Source organism: Peromyscus eremicus, chromosome 4, assembly GCF_949786415.1.
Source record: "Peromyscus eremicus chromosome 4, PerEre_H2_v1, whole genome shotgun sequence".
Classification (NCBI taxonomy): Eukaryota; Metazoa; Chordata; class Mammalia; order Rodentia; family Cricetidae; genus Peromyscus; species Peromyscus eremicus.
In genome coordinates, this window is record NC_081419.1 from 23,216,952 (window position 1) to 23,238,466 (window position 21,515).

At 37.9% G+C, this 21,515-nt stretch overlaps 1 protein-coding gene and 1 long non-coding RNA gene across 2 annotated transcripts in view; one reads left to right on the forward strand and one right to left on the reverse strand.

The window, feature by feature from the left end:
* The window catches only part of LOC131909120 (uncharacterized), a 250,806-nt gene that overhangs the window by 125,340 nt on the left and 103,951 nt on the right, over nucleotides 1-21,515 (reverse strand). The window lies entirely within an intron of this gene.
* The window catches only part of Kynu (kynureninase), a 134,712-nt gene that overhangs the window by 82,534 nt on the left and 30,663 nt on the right, over nucleotides 1-21,515 (forward strand). Inside the window, exon 10 of the mRNA XM_059260433.1 lies at nucleotides 614-687. Within this exon, the coding sequence (XP_059116416.1) occupies nucleotides 614-687 (74 nt within the window). The remainder of the gene's footprint in view (nucleotides 1-613; nucleotides 688-21,515) is intronic.

Consider the following 21,515-nt stretch of genomic DNA (forward strand, 5'->3'; position numbering starts at 1 on the left):
TTCTAGGTAGGAAATTGCAAGAGCAAAAGGAGCTCAGTAGTTTAAAAGACCCTACTCCAGGGGATTGCAGCTTTGGGGATCTTTTTTTTTTTTTAAAGCATTCTATGCAAGTTCTATCTGTTAAATGTAATTCTATATACAACTTCATGCACCACAAGCATATGTTTTAACCAACTTATGTCTCCCCCAAGGGGTGTGTGTTAGCATTTTAGTGAGTCACAGATCACTTTCAGACACCAGCCCCTTGCATCGGACGGCACCTGCACTGTTGCTGAGATTAGTCAGCCTACAGGAGAGGATCGGGCCAGCTAAGTTTGCAATACATCCAAGGCTCTCCAAGGCCTCATTCTGCCCCACCCTCCTGACGCAATAATTTGAATAAAATTTCGTGGAAAATAATATAGCTACATATTTTCAACTTAGTAATGTTTTTCATTTGTTTTTCTTTTAACAGTAAGACCCAATATTCTGTTTTACTGCAGAAGCTCAAATAATCACAAATTTTGAACTGGTCAAAAGTTATGGGCTTACTGAAAACAAGTAAAAATGAAAACAGTATTTATATTTTTCTCATGTATTCAAGTAAACCCATAAAATTTCACTTCTTTTCCAGTATTTAAATTCAGGAGCTGGAGGTCTAGCTGGTGCCTTCGTCCATGAGAAACATACTCATACGATCAAGCCTGCGTGAGTAGACTCTCTGAGCTTTTATTCTGTAACGAACAAATCTGTGTGCATTCTTAGGATATTAAACGCTTCTAAAATTGCTCACAAACAGGAGCTGGATTAGATTATAATTATTTTACCACTCCATTAACAGTGCTATGCTTTATCAGAAAGAATGCTTTCCAAAGACTTCAATTGGCTGGATGGGAAGTTTAATCAAAAAAGGAATCACCAATGCAAAATGAGTTCTAGCAGTCATGTAGAGCCAACGGTTTAATGCAAAAGCCCTCTTGAAATTTATACTGTTTAAATGTGCTGCTTTGGCTTTCCAATTGCTATAAATACAAGCTGTTCCCCCACCCACCCAAACCACAGTGTTGTAGCCACGACATGAAAGTTACAGGTTGTGTTTGCGTTCCCCAATGCCAAGGTGTCGCACGAACCATTGGAACCAGGACTTTTACCAAGTTTCAATTGCTTTGCCCTCTGAGCTGGCCAAATCATCTTCAGAGTAAGGACAGTGGACTGAGCACTCCTCTGCCTCTAGGGAACAGGAGGATCAGGGGAAAAGGTGAAGGGTCAAGGGAAGTGATCATTGTTGGGCAGAACTAGAGGAGCAGCTTCAGGTAGTACGTGAACAACTGGCTCTTCTATCCCATGGCCCAATATCTAAGCCCAAGCTGAAGAGAGAAAAATAAAATGAAAAATGGAAGAACCAGAAGGCAGAAAACATCAAGGCCAGGTTGGGACTGATGAAGAAGGTGAGGGGCCTCAGGTACCTTGACCCTTTACCTCAAGGGATCTAAGAAAGCAAGTGACAGTGGGGGTGACAATGCTACTACTCTAGGCTTTGGACTTTCAGGAAGAATTAACAAAATACCCAGGGAGGCCACAGAGACAGCCCCACCTGGCTTGCCCATTGATTAGGATCCAGAGGAGCAAGAAGACAACAGTCCCATGAGTTACAGGGAGAAAAGGCAGTTGAACCTGGATATCAAGATTGCCTGGAGAGAAGCTGTATTGAGCCACACACACATCACCTAAGCTAAGGAGCCCTCTTTATGTGACTCAAATCCAGAAGCAATTGGGATTGATTTTGAAACTTACAACCCACACACACTTAGCTTGAGCACTGTTTTATACTGCCCATGAAAGAAACTTAGAAACCTTACATTATTAAACATGTGGGAAGAGTTTGAAATACCAAATGGTTAGCCACCCCCACCCCCAAGATATATATCTATATCTATATATAGAGAGAGAGATGCACACACACACACACACACACACACACACACACACACACACACACACACATGTTTGTAATAACAATTAATGAAATAAAGAAGCCATGGATTTGAAAGAGCATGGGAGGATCTGGAGGAAGGAAAAGAAAGGTGAAAATGGTGTACTATATTATAATCTCAAAATATAAAAGAAATAAGTTTTTTAAAACCTCAAACAAGAAAGGAAGCAAGGAAGGAGGGAGGGAGGGAGGGAGGGAGGGAGGGAGGAAGGAGCCTGTGGGAATGGCCAGGGAAGAGCTAGCTTTGGAGAAGTGGGAACTACAGCACTTACAAGATGTCAGTGGACATCACAACTCATCAGGAAGCCTCTCAAGAGGGTGAGTGTGAAACCAAGTTACTGTGCACCAAGTCCCAGTGTCTCGCCAAGTCCAGCCCCAGATTTAGCTCCTCATCCTCATCTTCTTCTTCTTATGACACCATTAATTTTGATTCAGTCAGGCTAAGAGATAGATCGGGCAGGAAGGGCCAGACCCCTTAGCCACACTGCCCCAACACTTCCCTCCATGTTGTGACACTTCTTCATCTCACACTCAGCCATAGGAGATCCGGCTCTGTAGGGAAGAGGATTACTGGGACATTCACTGAAGTAGGGACATGAGTGAAATAAGACTGAACTCCCCAGGCCGATTGGCAATGACCTCTTAGATGTGAAATCTCTTTCAGAATGATGGAGATGGGGCAAAGGCATAAGTAGCAGAGGGCAAAGGCCTAGCATGAGGCTACCTGAACCACATCTCCCCTGTTTACTCCCAAAGACCCTGTTTGGGAGGTTTTGTCTGTTTATTTGTTTTTGCTTGAATTTACTTAAGCTAGGTAAGACTGGGAATGGTCCTATGTAGCTAGAGTTTCTCTAGCTACAGTCCTACCCTCAGCCTCCATAGGGATGAGAGGAGGCAGGAGTTCTCTTTCTTTCTTGGCTTTTTTGTTCCACTTCATTTGGAGCCTGAGGATTTGTTCATATCCTCCTTTGGATCCCAAAACTGTCATCCCTTTGTCTCTTGATTCTAACTTGTAAATAAGGAAAATGTTGAAAGAATTAGACATTAGAAAATGTCTTATTCCTTATCAATATAAAGACAACCAGACTGTGCCTAATAGAGGCCTAAGTGTGCTGTTTTTCAAATTGCATCTACCTTTAAAGCTGTCAGTGTTACAGGACAGCTTGTAAGGAGTATCTTCTCTCCTGATAGACTTGATAATCCATGAAACCTAAAGGAGCTGAACATTGAGCAATAGACTGATACTACAAAAGCAATACTTGCATGCTTTACACAACTCCCTTCATGTTTTACAATAAGTATAAATACAAGCACAGTATACTGACATATTTATACATTTTTATTTGATGAGGGAACTCATTGTGTGCCTTTTATTTTAATCTGGTGTGGAGATAAACAAATAACATCTTATTTGTTTTTGTCGTGGAATGTGTTTGATGAGCATCAGGAATGCCACTACGAGATACAGGGCTGCTGGTTAGGTTTCTTCATCCCCTTGCCACTGGCTCAATGATTTAACCTTTAGAGAAATTACAGGAGAATTAGTAGACCTTGGAGCACCTCCCGTTTCTGCAGTCCTCTGCATATTAATCCTAGAAATTTAAGATCATTTTCTGTGGGTTACTTAATCATGTCTGAAGTCTCTTCAAGATTTCAAGCTTCTAAAATTAAAGAGCACTTTTTCTTTGGACAGCTATTCAGTCAGGCCTGTATTTTCCTTAAATATATTGCTGTCAGTACATTAAATTGTTCTCTATATTCCAAATCTTCCGAAAAGACTATAAAGCACATATTATGAGAATACTACACATATTTTAAGTCACTGTTTTGGGGTGTGTGTGTGTGTGTGTGTGTGTGTGTGTGTGTTGGGGTGTGTACATGTATGGTATATGTGCGGGTGGTGCATGCTCACGTATGTATATCTAGGTGTAAAGGCCAGATATTGATTTCAGGTCTGTCCTCAGTTGCTCTCCACCTTATGTTTTGAGACAAGGTTTATCAGTGAACCTGGAGCTCACTGATTTGGCAAAGATAGATGGTGAGCAAGTTCCCAAGACCCCTTTATCTCTGCCCCACAAGTCCAGGTTTACAGGTGTGTACTATCACTCCTAAATTTCTAAATAGGTGCTAGGGATCTGAACACAGGTCCTCACGCTTGCAGAACAGGCATTTTATAAAATGAGGCATCTCCCTCACTGGGAAGATAGCTCAGTAGACAATGCACTTGCTCAAGCATGAAGACCAGCGTTTGTATTCCCAGAACCATAAAAACCCAGATGTGTTTGCACACATATGATAGTGTCAGCCTGCCTGTGTTATAATGACAGACACAAACAAGATCGTCTCCAGAAGTTCCCAGGCCAGCTAGCTTGGCTGGCATATGTCACAGTGAACAATAAAGTAAATATCCAAGGTTGTCCTCTGACCTCCCCACATGTGCACCATGGCGTATGTCTAAACACATGCACAGGAACATGCAAGCACATACAATACACACACACAACAAAGGTGGCTACCATTTGAGCCAGCTTAGTTATTTTCTACATAGTTGACAGACAAGGTATTTTTGACTTTTGTGTGATGAGTAAACTTCTCAGCCATTTCTCATACTCTGTTATTTAAATTGGGATTGACGATCTGATGTGTGATATCACATTGAAGGGCAAACTGGTTACAGAGGGACAGAGGAGGAAGTAATTTATATGTGCTTTAGGCCATGCTAGGAGTTAAGCTCTGACCTCCCAGCAGAGGTGCGTTGTCCTTGATTTCCCTTGCAATGAGGAGGAGAAGGAGGGGGTGAGGATACTCTTCTGCACTGTATTTTGTAGACTCCCTAAATTATATTCTCTTGCTGGTGTGCAACTTTAAGATTATTCCTGCACTTTCAATGCACTTCCCCTAAAGGAAATCATATCTGCCTCTATTGCATACACAAGTTTTGTGAGAAAAAAAATAATTTGATGTATCCTAAGGCATTAAATGTTACCAATTAATTTTATTATATGTCATAAATTCATATAGGGCTACATAAATAAATTCAAAGTTTCAGAATGATTAAAACTAGGTGACATTTCTAAAAATTAGGACATTCTTTGACACTTAATCTTTATGACTTCTTTAATACTACCCCCTGGTTACATTATTGGCTCCCAGTGAACATGTAGCATTTTGCCCAATCAAAAGAGTAAATTCTCCAGCAGGAGAGATAACTCCAAAGTTTATGGTTTCTGACCTTCCAGGATATCAAATTATTCTTGACTGTCAACAGTTTCATTGGACCTTTGAGGAGCTGACTGAATTTCCATTCCCCAAATTCTCTCTCCCACTGGCCTTATAGCCTACTGTTTCCTCCTCCCTCCCTCCCTCCTCTCCATTTTGAGATTTATGAGGCAGACTGTATAGCCCAGGCTAGCCTGTTCTGAGGCAGATTGTGAAGCCCATGCTGGCGTGGAAGTCAGAATAGTCTAGCCCAGCTCCTGAGTGTCTCATTCATTACAGGTGTGTCAACTACACCGGAAAGGGAGCTCCTTCGATGCTTACTTTGTTTGTATAAGCTGTGGTTTAAGGGTTTTGAAAGATTATATTGTGATGTACTGCATTTTAGCTAGTCAGCTTGGCATGTGGATGGGCTTAAATCAGGCTTAACTAGCAAAGCTGCATTACAAGAGACTGGCTTTTGCTGTTTGGTCTGTTGTTCATGTCTTTGTGTCCTTAAAGCTTCTTTCCATGTGATGTCAGAATGACTAACTCCAGGGCTTCCTGTTTCTAACCTGAATTCCCTCTTCCAAACCCAGGATCATGTGTTAATTTGTGTTAGGGACTTAGAGCTCTGTAGGCGTGGGATGTTGCAGATTTTCGCAAGAGCAGCGTAAGCTATTCCCGGTGATCTGCTCTTGTCTGAGATGAGAGGCTTAATGCTTCACTGAAGCTTCACTTTGTGCTCCGTAGTGTGCTTTCTTTCTTTGTGCATCTGCCAATCAAGCAGCATCCCCGGGAAAACGTTAGAGGAAGAACAAATATTGGAAATGTCAAAATAGGACACTGAATTAGACTGATTCCATAAACAGCAGTGGTGTCCAGTAAAGTTGTATTGAAATGAAAGGCTGTTTCCTTGTGAATAGTAATTATCATGCAAAGACCACATATAACTTGAATTTCAAAAGTATCATGCTAATTCTATTGCCAATTAACAATCATATTTCAGTTGTTAGGTCTCAGGTTTCAGTTAGTTAACTGTGTTCAATAAATCTTCTAATGCCTATACCCTCTCCATTTGCGTAGGATTGCAGAATTTTTTGTTATTAAATTATTCATTATTGTAGCTGAGAGCCATGTGAACAGCCTCAATTCAAATGCAAGGATCTAAAGGCTAACAAACTTGACATACAGCAAAGTCAGCTTTGTTGCTTGAAAAGGCTGACATCTAGTGGTTGAAGATGTTATTTCAAATTAATAACAGTCATTACCATTTGCCTTTACCAGATATTTTCACAGACACAGACACACACACACACACACACACACACACACTCACAACACAATCTTTTTTAAAAATCTTTTATCACAATACTATGTACATTGCAGCAGTCTGATAATCAATGCCTTAAAAAAGATAAGAACAGAATGTAGGTGGGAGTAAAGGTATGGAGGAATTTCAGGTGTATGGTTACAGAAATTTTAGATATTCAGTATGGATGTGGAAAGGACTGCCTTGCAGAAATGGATAGTCCATCTGGTGTGGAATGAATCACAGGAAATGAAGCACATTCTAGAAAGTTAGCATTTGCTGTATAACTTTGCAATGTTTTTGATGCAGTATTTCCATCAGTGATGGATGCATTGTATCTATACCAAGAATTTTAGTCCCTTTTTTGTTAGAAAGTGCTTGTTGGACCTTGTCCATAGCTAATGATATAAGATATTTCTGAGTATTCTGTGCGTGAAAAGAATGAGAATATTAGAGGGCATAGGCAATCTACTGTGCAAAGATCAGAACTCAAGACATCTCACCGTCTTCTAGTTCAACATCACCCTTTCTCAGAGCAACGTCACATTTTAACCTCCCCTACTTAAGAATTATGATGTATTAGGACTCCTATGAATGAATTACATATTGGAAATCTCTCAACAGATATTTCAGGTAGACTGCAGCTCAATCTACAAAGTTAATAACTGCCCTAAAACATGGGAATATATTTTAATTTAAGTTCTTTGAGTGTTTCAAATGTAAGTCTTGTATTTACATCACTGCCTCCCCTTCCTTTACCCTCCAATTCTTCCCATGCCCCCCATTTTCTTTCAAGCGCATGACCTCCTCACTCATTATTATTGCTATATATATGTATGTAGATATATATACATATATGTGTATACATACATATATATGTATATATATATATAAACATAACCTACTGAGTCCCTTTAGTGTTGCTCATACGTGTATACATTTAGGGCTGACCACTCAGTATTGGATAACCTGCAAGGGGGCTTTGTTGCAAGAGAAAACTGATTCTCCCTCTCTCAGCAGCCATTATTTATCTAGAGTTCTTCAGCTGGAGGAGGGCCTTATGAGATAGGTCTCCCTCCCCTATCCACACTGGCATGTTAATTGGGGTTGTCATCACACACATCTTGCTCTGTTGTTGATACATCAGATTGGGGCTTCACTCCCCACAGTCAGTTGTTCTTTGCATTTTGACCAGTTGTGTCTTTCTTTCTATATGGGTCTCCATGTACTACAAAGAGAATCTTCTTTGATGAAGGGTGAGGGTTTATTCTTATCTGAAGGTATAAGGATAATTATTTAGAATGCAGTTAGGAAATATATTGGTTTAGGAAAGCAACAGTAGCACATTATCCTTCAAAGTCTAAGACCTGACTAGCTGCCAGCAGTTAGCTAGGTTTACAGTAGCCATTATGATTTCCCTCCTGTTGAGTGGGCCTTAAATCTGACTAGATGGATTCTGGTTGCCCCTAAAATGTTAAGTGTTACTGTTGTACCTTTTAGGGTATCTTGCCATTCTGGTCATTGTTGTTCATAGGCTTTACAGATGGGTGGGACTATTGGTTGCTGCCCTCTCTTAGTAGCTTATTTAATAACATCGCTAGATACCATGAGAGCTAGTCCTCAGGTAGGGGCTTTCTAGGGCCATTCCAACTTGATTCTTTCAAGTACTATATCTGAAGTGGTTTCTTCACCAACGAGTCTTACCTTCAAGTTCTGGGAGGCAACTGAGAACAACAGCAATAGCTGAAATTGTTTGGAAAGTCTCTCGGACTCTCCTGAACAAAAACTTGAAGAGAGGTTTCTTATGGCTGGTTCTCAAGAGGGAGCATTACCACTCCAAGTGGTACAAATTCACTTAATATATATGTGTATATATTGTATATGCCTTTCTAAGTAAACATAAAATAATATGAAAGGAGTCTTTTAATTGCAAAGGCTTAATAATCAGAAATGTTTGGGAAACAGCAGTGTTCAAATGACCTTGACTTTGTGTTAGCTTTACAAATGTCACCTATTTCATATGGTCCATGATAATGTATAATGTTTGACCTTTTGATTTAGGAATTCCAATGATACCTGAATTCTATGAAAAGTTTTATTTTTTTTCTGCAAGATCCCATAGACTGTAATTCAATATTCAGCACCCAACCTACTTTTATAAAAATGGATATTCTGCTTTGATTGGATGTGCAGAAAGATGATTTCTGTTCACGTTGTTAACCTTAGTCAGTGAGATCCTAGTGCTCAATGTTGTTGTCCCTCATTTGCACTCTGATTCAGCAGATCTCCAAACACCCCCATTATGTTTGATCTCCTGAAATGTTCATTTCTCTTGCAATAAATTTGTGAACATTTTAACTGGTCCAGAATGATGCCGACTGATAATTTTGATGAAAATTCTCTAATTTTTAATTCATGTCAACACATTTTCATAACAACTTACAGTCATTTGATTGAAATTTTTAAATATAGATGACATTATTTTAAAAACTTTATTAAGGGCTTTCCCCCTCTTTATTGCTACAGATAGTTTGCAAGTTAAAAAAAGTCTGTCTAACTTAGTGAATGGTTAAAACAAATTATAGATCTCAGAAGCACAGGTTAGTATCATTGTTTTGGCACTTATTATGTACATAAAATGATTCTCAGAGAAGTCCAGTGAAGAATAAACATATGCATCAAAATGTCCTACCAAAAGACTTTAAAAAACATATAAGCTTATACCATGCTTTACCCAACATTGATTTGATGTTTCCTATATCTATATACATCTAGAGGCATGCTCAAAACCGTATCTAAAATGGAAACCTTGCTTTAGTTTCTCAGTAATCTCTTCTTACTCACTACTTACCGAATCCTCTGTTGCTCCTGCATAATGTCTCCTTATGCAAATGTTCCTATAACAAAGAGTAGAGGTTGCAGAGGAAGGTGCATGCCTAGGACTAGCTCAGCCCTGGGGATAATTTTAACCACACATTTGTGGAAGAAAAAAATGTCCATAGCTAGCCATTATTATCATCAAATTGCAAATTGTGAGAGTTTCTCATTATGCAAATAGTACCCAGTGTCAAACACAATACAGTGATGCAAGAAAACAAAATTTTCCTGCAAGAAAAAATGTTCACGCATCAACTACCCTCTTATAAAATTAGTCCTTACTTGTACATCCTTCCTCAACTAAATTGGCATCCAATTCTGGGAATTACTTTGTGTGGTTTCATCATAAATAAGAGAAGATACAGCGAAAGCATACTGAACATTAAAAGTAAGATCTTTCCAGAGAGTCACAATGTAAATAAAGTTGAAAAACTGTTGATTCCTAATCATGGGAAGAATATGCCATAGTTAGAGCTGTTAGCATAGATAGTTGAAGAAATCTGATAAGAATCTTAAATCAAATAACTGAAATATTAAGGATTTTAGAGAAAATAATTGTTAAAAACATCTCCAAGATCATTTGGAAAGAGTTAAACCTTATATAAAGGGGATTGTATATACCACCATCACACTGACTCAAAATACAGACCAAAAATAAACAATGGATGTATTGTTTGTTCTTTTCAAAATTTGTTTTCTAGGGCTGGAGGAATGACTCAGAAGCTAAGAGCACTGGGTATTGGTTCAGAGGATCCGGATTCGATCCTCTGGTGCACATGATTCACAGCTGTTGGTAATTCCAATCCCAGGTGACTCCTCTACCCTGTTCTGGCCTCTGAGGTCACCAGATCCACATGTGGTGCACAGATATACATGCTCAAAAAGCACCAATACATACAGAAATTAAAAACAAAATAATTATTTCAAATGGTATCATTTCAATTTCAAATTTATCAGATTCTAAACTGAAATTTTTCATAATTTTCAACTTCATATTAATTTTTTCTATTTATTTTTGTTTCACGAGTATGAGTGTTTGTCAGTGCTACATATCAGTGCCTAGTAGCTGCAGAGGCCAGAAGAGGGCGTTAGATCACCTGAAATTGGAGTTATAGACGGTAGTAAGCTGCCATGTAGGTGCGAGGAACTGAACTTCAGTCCTCTGCAGGAGCAGCCAGTGCTCTTAACCGATGAGCCATCTCTTCAGTATTTTCATGTACTTATTTTAAGGTAACACTTCAATAAACTACTTTCTCCATTACATTTAAAATTTATTTCAAAAGATATTTGCTCAGTTTGTCATCAAAGGATAAAGAATTCCAGTGTCTTTACATACATATGTATGTTGTGGAAGTATAAATCTGCATACATATGAATTTATATTTCCAACTCAATAATTAAATATGGCAAAGCTTACTATGCATCTTATTCCTACCCAAGTAACCATCTAAGTTCTCAGTGCTTAGTCATGTAAATGGAATAATACTGAGCAGGTTAAAATGAAGCATAAATACAACCTGCAAATGTTTTTATGCAAAAACCTCTTTTTTCTTTTACTAAAAATAGATTTTTTTTTCTCATATAGTGTGTCCTGAAATGTGTTTCCCCTTGCTCTACTTTCCTAGTTCCTTTTCAAACTCCCCTTCCCCAATCTGGATTTACCCTCTTTCTATCTTTCATAAGAAAACAAACAGATCTCCAAGGGATACTAATATAATAAAAACAAGATAAAACTAACACATTGGAATAGGACAAAAACAACAATATAAGGAAAAGAACCCAAGAGAATTTCCACATACAGGAATCCCAGAAAAACACTAAACTGGAAGCCATATATATGTGTGTGTGTGTGTGTATGTGTGTGTATATATATATATGGAACCTATAAGGTAAAAGAAGAAAAAATATACATAAATAAAATAAAAAAAAGATACATTTGTTTTTTTAAAAAAGGAAAAACCCTGACATGATATTATGAGACAGGGAACATCCAAAGGTGATGTTGAGTTTGTTTTCTGATGGCCATCTACTGCTGGACATGCAGCCTACCATTAAGAGTAGTTTATTCTCCAGTAAGACTCCCTTGGATGTAGCTGAAATTTTTCCTGTATCCTGGCCTGCTGGTGGTCCCGCCAGATCTCTCCCACTTGCATCTCCCAAGTAAGCACACAGAGGCTTATATTAATTATAACTGCTTGACCATTAGCTCAGGGTTATTACTGACTAGCTCTTACATTTAAATTAATGCATAATTCTTATTAATGTTTAGCCACATGGCTCAGTACCTTTTCTTAGTTCTGCCTTGTCATTTTGCTTCCTCTGTGTCTGGCTGGCAACTCCTGACTCAGCCTTCCTCTTCCCAGAATTCTCCTTGTCTGCATATCTCACCTATACTTCCTGCCTGGCCACTGGCCAATCAGCATTTTATTTTTCAACCAATCAGAGCAACACACATTCACAGCATGCAAAATGGCATTCCACAGCACTTGGAGAAAATTAAACTTTCATTTACAAGTGATTATCAATTGGAGATTGCTTCTAGGTTAGGGTGCAGACCCGTGAAGGCCCTATGTATGTTGTTTCAGTCTCTGTGTTGGTACTGATGATTTGTTTTCTTGGTGTCCTCTATCACCTCTGACCCTTGCACTCTTTCTGCCTTCTCTTCAAGAGGGTTCTGTGAACACTGAGGAGAAGGATTTGATGGACCCATCCCATTTAGGAATGTATCCCAAGGTCTTTCATTCTCTGCATTTTGTCTGGCTGTGGGTCACTGTATTTGTTCCCATCTGCTGCTGGAGGAAGCTTGGCCATGATGACTGAGCAAGGCACTGATCTACAAGTATAGTAGAACATCATTAAGAGTCATTTTATCCCTCCCCCCTTTTTTTAGACCATTAGTACCTAGTTTTTCCCAAGATCCCTTGGATAGCTAGTCTCAGGTCCTTGAGCCAATCAGCATCAGATATGAGTTCCATCTTGTGGAGTGAGCTTTAAGTCAAAATAGATATTAGTTGGTTATTCCTAGAAGTTTTGTGCCACCATTGCATTAGCATATCTTGCAGGTAGTACACCATTGTAGATCAAAGGGTTTGTGGCTAGCTTGTTGTTTATATTTCTCCTTTGATAGTATACAGAGTACCTTCCTTCATCCAAGACTCTAGCACCTAGGGGTGAAGACTCTATGTAGGCAACAGCTCGATTTCTGTATTTTCAATGAGTTGTGTAAACATTATCTTCAGCACTATGGGCTTGCCATCAGTTTGTGAAGAGGAAACTATAGTCTTTGCAACAGTCTGGGTTATTTGGGGATTCCCATTGGAACCCATTTTCAAATAATGCAATTAGATGTAACCCAATCCTGGTACTGGAAGCTTCATTTAGTAATAAGAAATATCCAGTTGTCACTCTGTCTCTCGATTATTTGGTGATTTCATTTAGATCACCTTCATACATGTATATATTTTAGGAAGCTTTTACTGTATTAGGTTTCCATAATATCCTTCAAATGACTCTTAATTTTAACTATCTCTCCCCATATTCCTTCCTGCCCCTCCTTCGATCTCCCTCTCCACTTTATCCACCTGTTTCAATCCTGCCACCCATCCATAACTATCTATTCTATTTCTGTTTTCTAGAGAGATCTATCTATGCCCCCAAAGTCTCTCACTCTTTATCTAACCTCTGTTGTTTTAGAGGTTGTTGTTTGGTTATCGTTGACTTAACAGCTGATATCCACACATAAGTAAATACAGTCCATATTTGTCCTTCTGGGTCTGGGATGCATCACTTAGGATGATTGTTTTTTTCATGTTCCATTCATTTACCTGAAAATTTTATTATTTCATTTATTTTTACAGCTGAGTAGTACTCCATTGTATACATATACCCATGTTATTTATCTTCTGTTGAGGGACATTGGGTTGTTTCCAATTTTGGGCTGTTATGAACAAAGTAGCAATTAACAGAGTTAAACAAGTGTCTCTGTGGTAGGATGTAGCATCCTTTGGGTATATGCCTCAGAGTTACAGCTGGATTTTGAGGTGGATAGATTTTCATCTTTCTGACAAAGTGCCACGCTTATTTCCAAAGTAGCTCTACAAGTTTGCCTTCCCATCAGCAATGAATGAGTGTTCCCCTTATTCCACATTCTCACCAGCATAAGCTGTCACTTGTCTTATTGATCTTAGCTATTCTGATAGATGTAAGATGAACTCTCAAAGTAGTTTTGACTTGTATTTCTCTGAGACCTAATGATAGTTAACACTTCTTTTAGTGTTTCCCAGTCATTTGAGTTTCCTCTACTGAAAATTCTCTTGTTTGGATTTGCAGCCCATTTTTAATTGAATTATTTGCTGTTTTAGTTAGGGTTTCTATTGCTGTGAAGAGACACCATGACCACAGCAATGTTTATAAATGAAACATTTAATTGGGTGGCTCACTTATAGTTTTAGAGGTTTAGTCTTTTATTGTCATGGCAGGGAGCATGGGAACATGCAGGCAGATGTGGTGCTGGAAAAGAAGCTGAAGTCCTATATCTTGCAGGGAACAGGAAGTCAGCTGAGACACTGGGCAGTATCCTTAGCATAGGAAACCTCAAAGCCTTCCCGACAGTGGCTCACTTCCTCCAACAAGGCCATACACTACAACAAAGCTACTCCTCCTAATAGCCACTCCCTATGAGATTATGGAGGCCAATTACATTCAAACTACCACATTTGGGTTTTTTGATATCTAGCTTTTTTTAGTTCTTTATATAATTTTGGATATTAGCACTCTGTCAAATGTGTAGTTGGTAAGAAATCTTTTCCTGTTTCGTAGGCTGCCCCTTTATCCAAATGAGAGTGTCTTTTGGTATATAAGACCTTTTCAGTTTCATGAAGTTATTAATTATTTATCTTAGGGACTATACTAACACTTCTCTGTTCAGAAAGTCTTCTCCTATGCCAATGAATTCAAAGATATTGCCCACGTTCTCTTCTATCAGGTTCAGTTTATGTGGTTTCATGTTGAGGTCTTTGATCCATTTAGAGTTGAGCTTTATACAGAGTGATAAGGATGGATCTATTTGGATTCTTCTACATGCAGCTGTCCAGTTTGACCAGCACTAGTTGTTGAAGATGCTTTCTATTTCAAGTGTGTATTGCAGCTTCTTTATCAAAAATCAGGTGTGTGTGTGTGTGTGTGTGTGTGTGTGTGTGTCTGAGTCTTCAATTCAATTCCACTGATTGATGTGTCTGTTTTTGTGCCAATTTGATGCTGTTTTTAGTACTATAGCTCTGTAGTACAACTTGAAATTAGGGATGGTAACCCCTCCTGTGGTTCTTTTACTATTCAGAATTGTTTTTTTTAGTTATCCTGTTTTTTTGTGTTTCCATATGAAGCTGAAAATTACCCTTCCAAGATCTGTGAAGAATAGTGTTGGAATTTTGATGGAGATTGTGCTGAATCTGTAGATTACTGTGAAAACCTCTTTATTGATATAAAATGTTCTTGCCATACAGTCTAGGCTGGTGTTGAACTTGTGATCCTTCTCCCTCAGTGCAGGCATTACAGCTGTGTGACACTGTGAAGAACACTCAAGAAAGTAAACATTCTTTCTGATGGAAATTTAAAAATGTTACAGTTCATTTGGTAAAATACCACTTAAACAATCATGTAATTGATTTAAATGACAGATAACACCAACGTAGAATCTGTGTCCCAAGCCAACTTGTAAGTAATGAATGGCTGGTGTTGCCATAGAAGTGAAGATGCGTAACTAACTCGGGGCTGCTTGGTCTAACCTCAGACCAAGGGAGAAGGAATGTAAAGCATCTATTCCTCTGTCAAACAGAATGCAATATTAACTACATGATTACCTTTATCCAGTTGTCTATAAGAAAGAGTCACTCTACAAATTCCATCCATTTAAGGAGGAATAAAAGGAACAAAGTATTGTTTAAATGACATTCCTTAAGTTTATGTCAAGGGACTCTTTTCTTTTTATTCCCTTCACTGGTACCTTTATGGAAGTGTTATTGGCTTAACATTTTAAACCTGCCTCACTATAATCAGATTGCCCTTTATCCTCATTCTTTAATATTTCAGAAAGTATAAGCAAGAGTAAAATCAAGATTATTTTAAGTTACCAGTTCTGAAGCCACACTGAACAAGTTAGTTACATCTGTCCTCAGACTTAGGCCTCAACTTGTAAGTATATGGGAGTCCAAAATCAGACATGTTTCTTTCAGAAAATTTACCTATGGAATCATGATACATAACCAACTCTGTTTTCGCTTATAAACTATTAAGATTTAAGATCAGTCATTACAAAATTATTATTTCCCTCGATGGCAAAGTGTGGTGTGTGTGTGTGTGTGTGTGTGTGTGTGTGTGTGTGTGTGAAAGAGAGAGAGAGAGAGAGAGAGAGAGAGAGAGAGAGAGAGAGGTGGGTAGCTGAGCTTATCCAGAAAACTGGAGGTCAATATTTGGTGTTTTCCTCTATCAATCTTCAACCTTATTTTTTTAATCATTCCTCTCCCCCAACTCCTCCAAATTCCTTCCCACCTCACTAACTACCAATTCTCTCCCTCTCTCTCTCTCTCTCTCTCTCTCTAAAATGAATGCATAAATAAAAACAAACACAAATCCAATAAGACCAAAAAAATACCAAAACAAAAAAAGAAGTGCACAAAATTTATGGCGTCCGTTTTGTGTGGATCAACTACTTCTGTGAGTGAGGCTTGCCTAGGTGTGTAGTTAATATACCCATGACACCCCAATGGAGAAAACTAATTTTCCTTTTTCCAGAAGGTATCAAATGCAAATAGATTATTGGTTAGGGGTATGAATTTGTGTCTACTTCTCCTTATCAGTGATGGGATTTTGTTTGATTTGAATCTGTGCAGGTGTGTACATGCTGTCACCATTTCTGTGAGTTCATATTTACATCAGTCCTATTGTATCTAGAAGACACTGTTCCCTTGGAGCTGTCCACCACCTCTGAATCTTACAGTCTTTCAACCTCCTTTTTCACATAGATCTCCAATCTTTCATGGGAGGGGTTTGATAATGTCATCCCAACTGGGTCTGAATGCTCCAAGTCTCTCACTCTCTGCAAATTGTCCATTTGTGGGTCTCTGTATCAATTGCCATCTAGTGCAAGAAGCTTCTTTGATGATCGTTGAGTGATACACTGATCTACAGACACAGCAATATGTCATTAGGAGTCATTTTATTGCTATGTTCCTTTATCAGAATAATAGTAGTAGGTTTAACACTAGGACCCCTAACCTACCTTGTCTCCGATTTTTGGCCACATTAACAGTGTCAAGCATGGATTCTATCTCATGGAGTAGACCTTATATACAATAAAGATTGGTTACTCCCATAACATTTGTGCCACTATCACACTATCATATCTTCTAGACATGTCTCTATTGTAGGTCATAAGACTTGAAGCTGGATGATATTATTACTTTTCTCCTCTGATATCAAATAGTACTTTCCAACACAATGAATACTACTTAGTAGGGGCAAAGCTTCTAGTTAGGCACAAGCTTGAACTCCCCATGTTCAATGGCATAAATAGAATCTTTAGCATTAAGGCAATACTGACGGGTTGTAGAGATAATATTACTTAACCTAGAGCTCACTGATTTGGCTAGACTGGTTGACCAGTGAGACCCCTGGAATCTACCTGTCTCCTCCTACCTAGGCTGGGGCTACAGGCTTATAGCCTTATAAGAATTTTTTTAATGGTTGCGTGGTTGTCCATGGTCTGGGCCTTGTCATATTAATTATTTTATTATTATTATCATTATTATTATTGAGATTATAATGTAATTATAAAATTCTTCCTTCCCTTTCCTCTCTCCAAACTTTTCCATATATTCCTCCCTAATTTCCTTCACGTGGCCTTTTTATTCACTAATTGTTAATTCATATATATATATATATATATATATATATATATATATATATATATATATATATATATATAAATATACCTTTTTGGTCCATATAATGTTACTTGTATGTATGTTTTTAGTGCTGAATGTTTGGCATTGGACAACCAATTGATATGCAAGTGTGGGGAAGACCACTTCTCCCATGACCAGTTTATTCAGTTTCCTATAGTTATTTTTGTAGGGTTAAGGCCTTGTGGGCTTTTTCCCATCCAGTTTAACATGTTTATTAGTGTTGTCCTTGTTCAGCTCATGTTTGGCCATCCATGTTGGTGAGAATTTATGGGTGTAGCTTCTGATATTACTAGTAGACACAATATCACAACAAACGCCTTGATCCTCAGGCTCTTAAAATGTTCCCATCCCTTCTCCCACAATGTCCCCTGTATCTTAGGAGCAGGATCACTTTGTATAGAGGTGTCCATTGCGATTGGGTTCCATAATATTGCATTTTGATTGGTTGTGATTTTCTGTAGTGGTATCTGTTGCAAAGAAAAGTTTCCTTGATAAGGGCGAAGACTACACTTACCTGTGGGTACAAAGACTAATTTTTATAGACTGTTGTTAGAGATTATGTGTGTTTAGTAAATTAGTTGTTGTAGATTCTCCTCCAATAACCGTGATTTCACTAGCACTAAGTAATTAGCTAGGTCCAGTACCAGCCATTGTTTTCCACTCACTGACATATCAGACTTTTATATGGGTACTAGGTATCTGAACTCAGCTTATTATTCTTGTGCTTCAAGAACTTTACCCACTTAACCTTCTCCCTCAGCAGTTTTTATTCTGTGAAATTTCCAAATAACTTTCCCATATGGTAAATTTAAGCTGTTACGATAAAAATAACTTATTTGTACTGAGGTGTGATCACAATTAAAAATAAATTTGATTAATCATTTTGTTTTCTTTCTACTAAGGAAATAAATAATACCAGCTGTTAAAGGAAGCTAAATAGTAATTATCCACATTATAAGATCCTTGAGGCCCTTCTTGCTAGCGCATCAGTCTTCACTGATAATGATGACATAATCATTAATTTGGGAACGGTGAAGTCCTTTGGAACCTCACATTTTATTTTATGCTCTAAAACTGCAGTCTAGGGTCTCAGAAGGAACATAGGGTCAATGATCCTTTCAGACTTGAAAAGTAAAACTTGTCAAAGAGCTTCAGCTCTTGTGTTAATTACTTCAAATTCTGAACAGAAAATGACCTTTGAAATCTGCAGGTTTTTTTTTTCTAAAATTTAATAGAGCATTATCTAGAAATTGCTTGCATCCCCCCCTCAACTCTTTAAGATTGTCAAAAGAGCTGAGGTAGAAATCTGCTATGAGGATAGACACACCTAGGCAGCTTGGGAAATGACCTCATCACTCACAGACCCAGGGCATGCTGGTATGTTCAAGACATTCTGAATACAGTTCTTGAAACAAACGGCTGACCTACAGGCTCTAGTTTCTCTTTGCCTACTTGTGTTTTGTCAGGAGAAGGAATTTGCTTGGGCGGTATTTACTCATTTACCTGCTACTTTCATGGCCTTATGTAGATATGGTGTGCCTTTGGTTTGCATATCATTTTCTGTTTCAATCAGTTTTGGTTGATGTCTCAGAAACTTAACATGGCAATTTAGGCAGGTGATATGCTCTTTTTTTCTTTTTTTTTAAATAAAAGGTTTATGATCCTAGTAAGATTTCATCATAATCTCTCCAATATAAAATTGATTGTAAATTGAAACTTCTTAATTCTGAATTATTTGAGTAAGGGGCATTATGCTATTAATCTCTCCTTTATAATCCAGAATGCTCAGTGAAAAAATTAATGTATGTTCCTTTCTTTCTTTCTTTCTTTCTTTCTTTCTTTCTTCCTACCATAATAGACAAACCAGAGTTTAGCATATGGAGACATTTATACTCTGAAAATTATTCTGAAGGGCTGTGAGTTGCAAAGTGCTGACAAATTAAATATGCATTTCCATATGCTTCTAAAAAGATCAAATGTATCTGTGAGAGCTATCTACATAAATCCTTCATGAGTTTGGTTCAACACGGATGCCCAAAATTTGAGTACTTTCAAAAGTCTTAGGCTGAGACGTCTTTTTCCTGTTCTTGTACTCAGGATGTCAATATTATTTCAAAGGATTATACAGCAACATTTCAAGATAATAAAAGACTTCAAGAAAGTATATTCAGAAAAATTTCAAAGACTTTTTGAAAATAATGTTTTATTCTAAAATATTGATTCAGCTCTTATAAGAACAACATAATATTCTGAAATGTCAGTAAACAATAATTTTTATTAACTAACAGTTATCAACTTAGGAGATATGTTTGTATGACTGTGCTTATCATACTGCTAGCTCACTGGCCACATTTGAATAAGTCTCATGCAAAATGAGACTTGAAGAAGTAGCTGAATATGTGACAGACCAAGAAAGCATGGATGGGCAAACAAAAGGAAGAAAATGGGTTGATCTCAGCACTAACTCCTCAAACTGCTTTGCAGAGACATGTTAGACAGTTGTTGTAGAACTACGCACTGCAGTGGTGAGGAGGTGAATAATTGCAGAAAATAGAAACTGATGACAACCTCAATGCCATGCCATATCAAGCTTGATAGTAGGCCTGCTTGGGGGCTGGTCACTAGTTTCAGGAGAGGAACCAAAATTTGTAGACCCAACCAACCCATGGTGCTTCTTTGCAGGATCTCCTTTGTCATGGGGACTCTCAAGCCAGAGTCTGTTTTTGTCACACAACCACACTTTCACCTTTTTGCCAATATGCTGAATAACCAATGACTGAACGTAGGCATTCCTTGCTCCTTCTCTGGCTGTTTAATTTGTGTTTCATTATTTATGATTCCTTTCATTACTTTCTCCACCATTGCCTGCTCTGATTCCTCTGTGCTAACTGCCTTCTCTAGGTGCCTGAAATCCTGTTACTGCGGAGATACATTATCTCCTTGAAGTCTAACAAAAGAGCATCTGTTTCCTCTGTGTTTCTTCTTTCTCTCACCATTGCTTTAGCAAAACAATGGCCTGCTGTGACATTGTGGCCAAAGAACATGACCTCATGACTTATGTACCTACCAGACCAAGTCCAAATGTTACCCAACTAACTTCCCATGCCAGAACACAAAGTACTAGTACATTAAAACAGGGGATGTTTGCATTTGTCCATCCAAATTGGATTGTACATCTAAAAGACTGTCATGGGAGCATGCAAGAAACACTATGGCTTATGATAGATGAATAAATCTTAGAGCAATAAGAAATGATAATCAAATGATTTGCAATCATTCATGAATAGAAGCTATGTTCATTGAACCACAGAAGAATGTTACCTTACAATTTCAAATAAATATTGTTCACATTAAAGAAATATTTCTGTACATCAACTATATGGCAAGCAAAAGGTACATGGAATGTACCAACAAATAAGCAATCTTGCTTATCTCCATCAAGCTTGTACTTCTACTGGTGTACAGACCATGCCCATAATATAGAGCAATTGCATGCACGCTATAAATAAACAAGTCTTACAGGGGATTTAAAGAGTATCAAAGAAGAGGTTTATAGATGCACATTTTGTGGGAACGTCGACATGTCAAATTTTGAAAAGGCCTTCATGAAAACACATCCCGAGTGCTAAAGAGTTAAAGGAATGAAAATATTTATGAAATTCTTCTGAAAAGAGTTGCAAATAGAGGAAATACTTTATCCAAGGTTATAATGTAAGAGCAGAACTTGAGTACTTGTGGGAAAGCAAGGATGCTAGCATGATCTGAATAGATTGGATGGGATGAGAATAAATCAACACAATTAGATAGGTTAAAAATCATTATATGTTAAAAATTTTAAATGATCATCAAAATTGATTCTTAGGTAGGGATAGAATGGAAGAATGATACCTTTGGCAATTCTTTTATTATATAGGATTGTTTTAGCTATCCTGAGTTTTTTGTTTTTCCATATGAAGTTTAGTATTGTTCTTTCAAGGTGTGTAAATAATTGTGTTGGAATTTTGATGGGGATTGCACTGAATCTGTAGGTTGCTTTTGGTAAGATACAAATTTTTACTATGTTAATCCTATGCATCCATGAGCATGGGGAATATTTCCATCTTCTGAGATCTTCTCCAATTTCTTTCTTCAAAGACTTGAGGTCCTTGTCATACAGGTCTTTCACTTCCTTGGTTAGAGTTTCCTTGGGATATTTTAT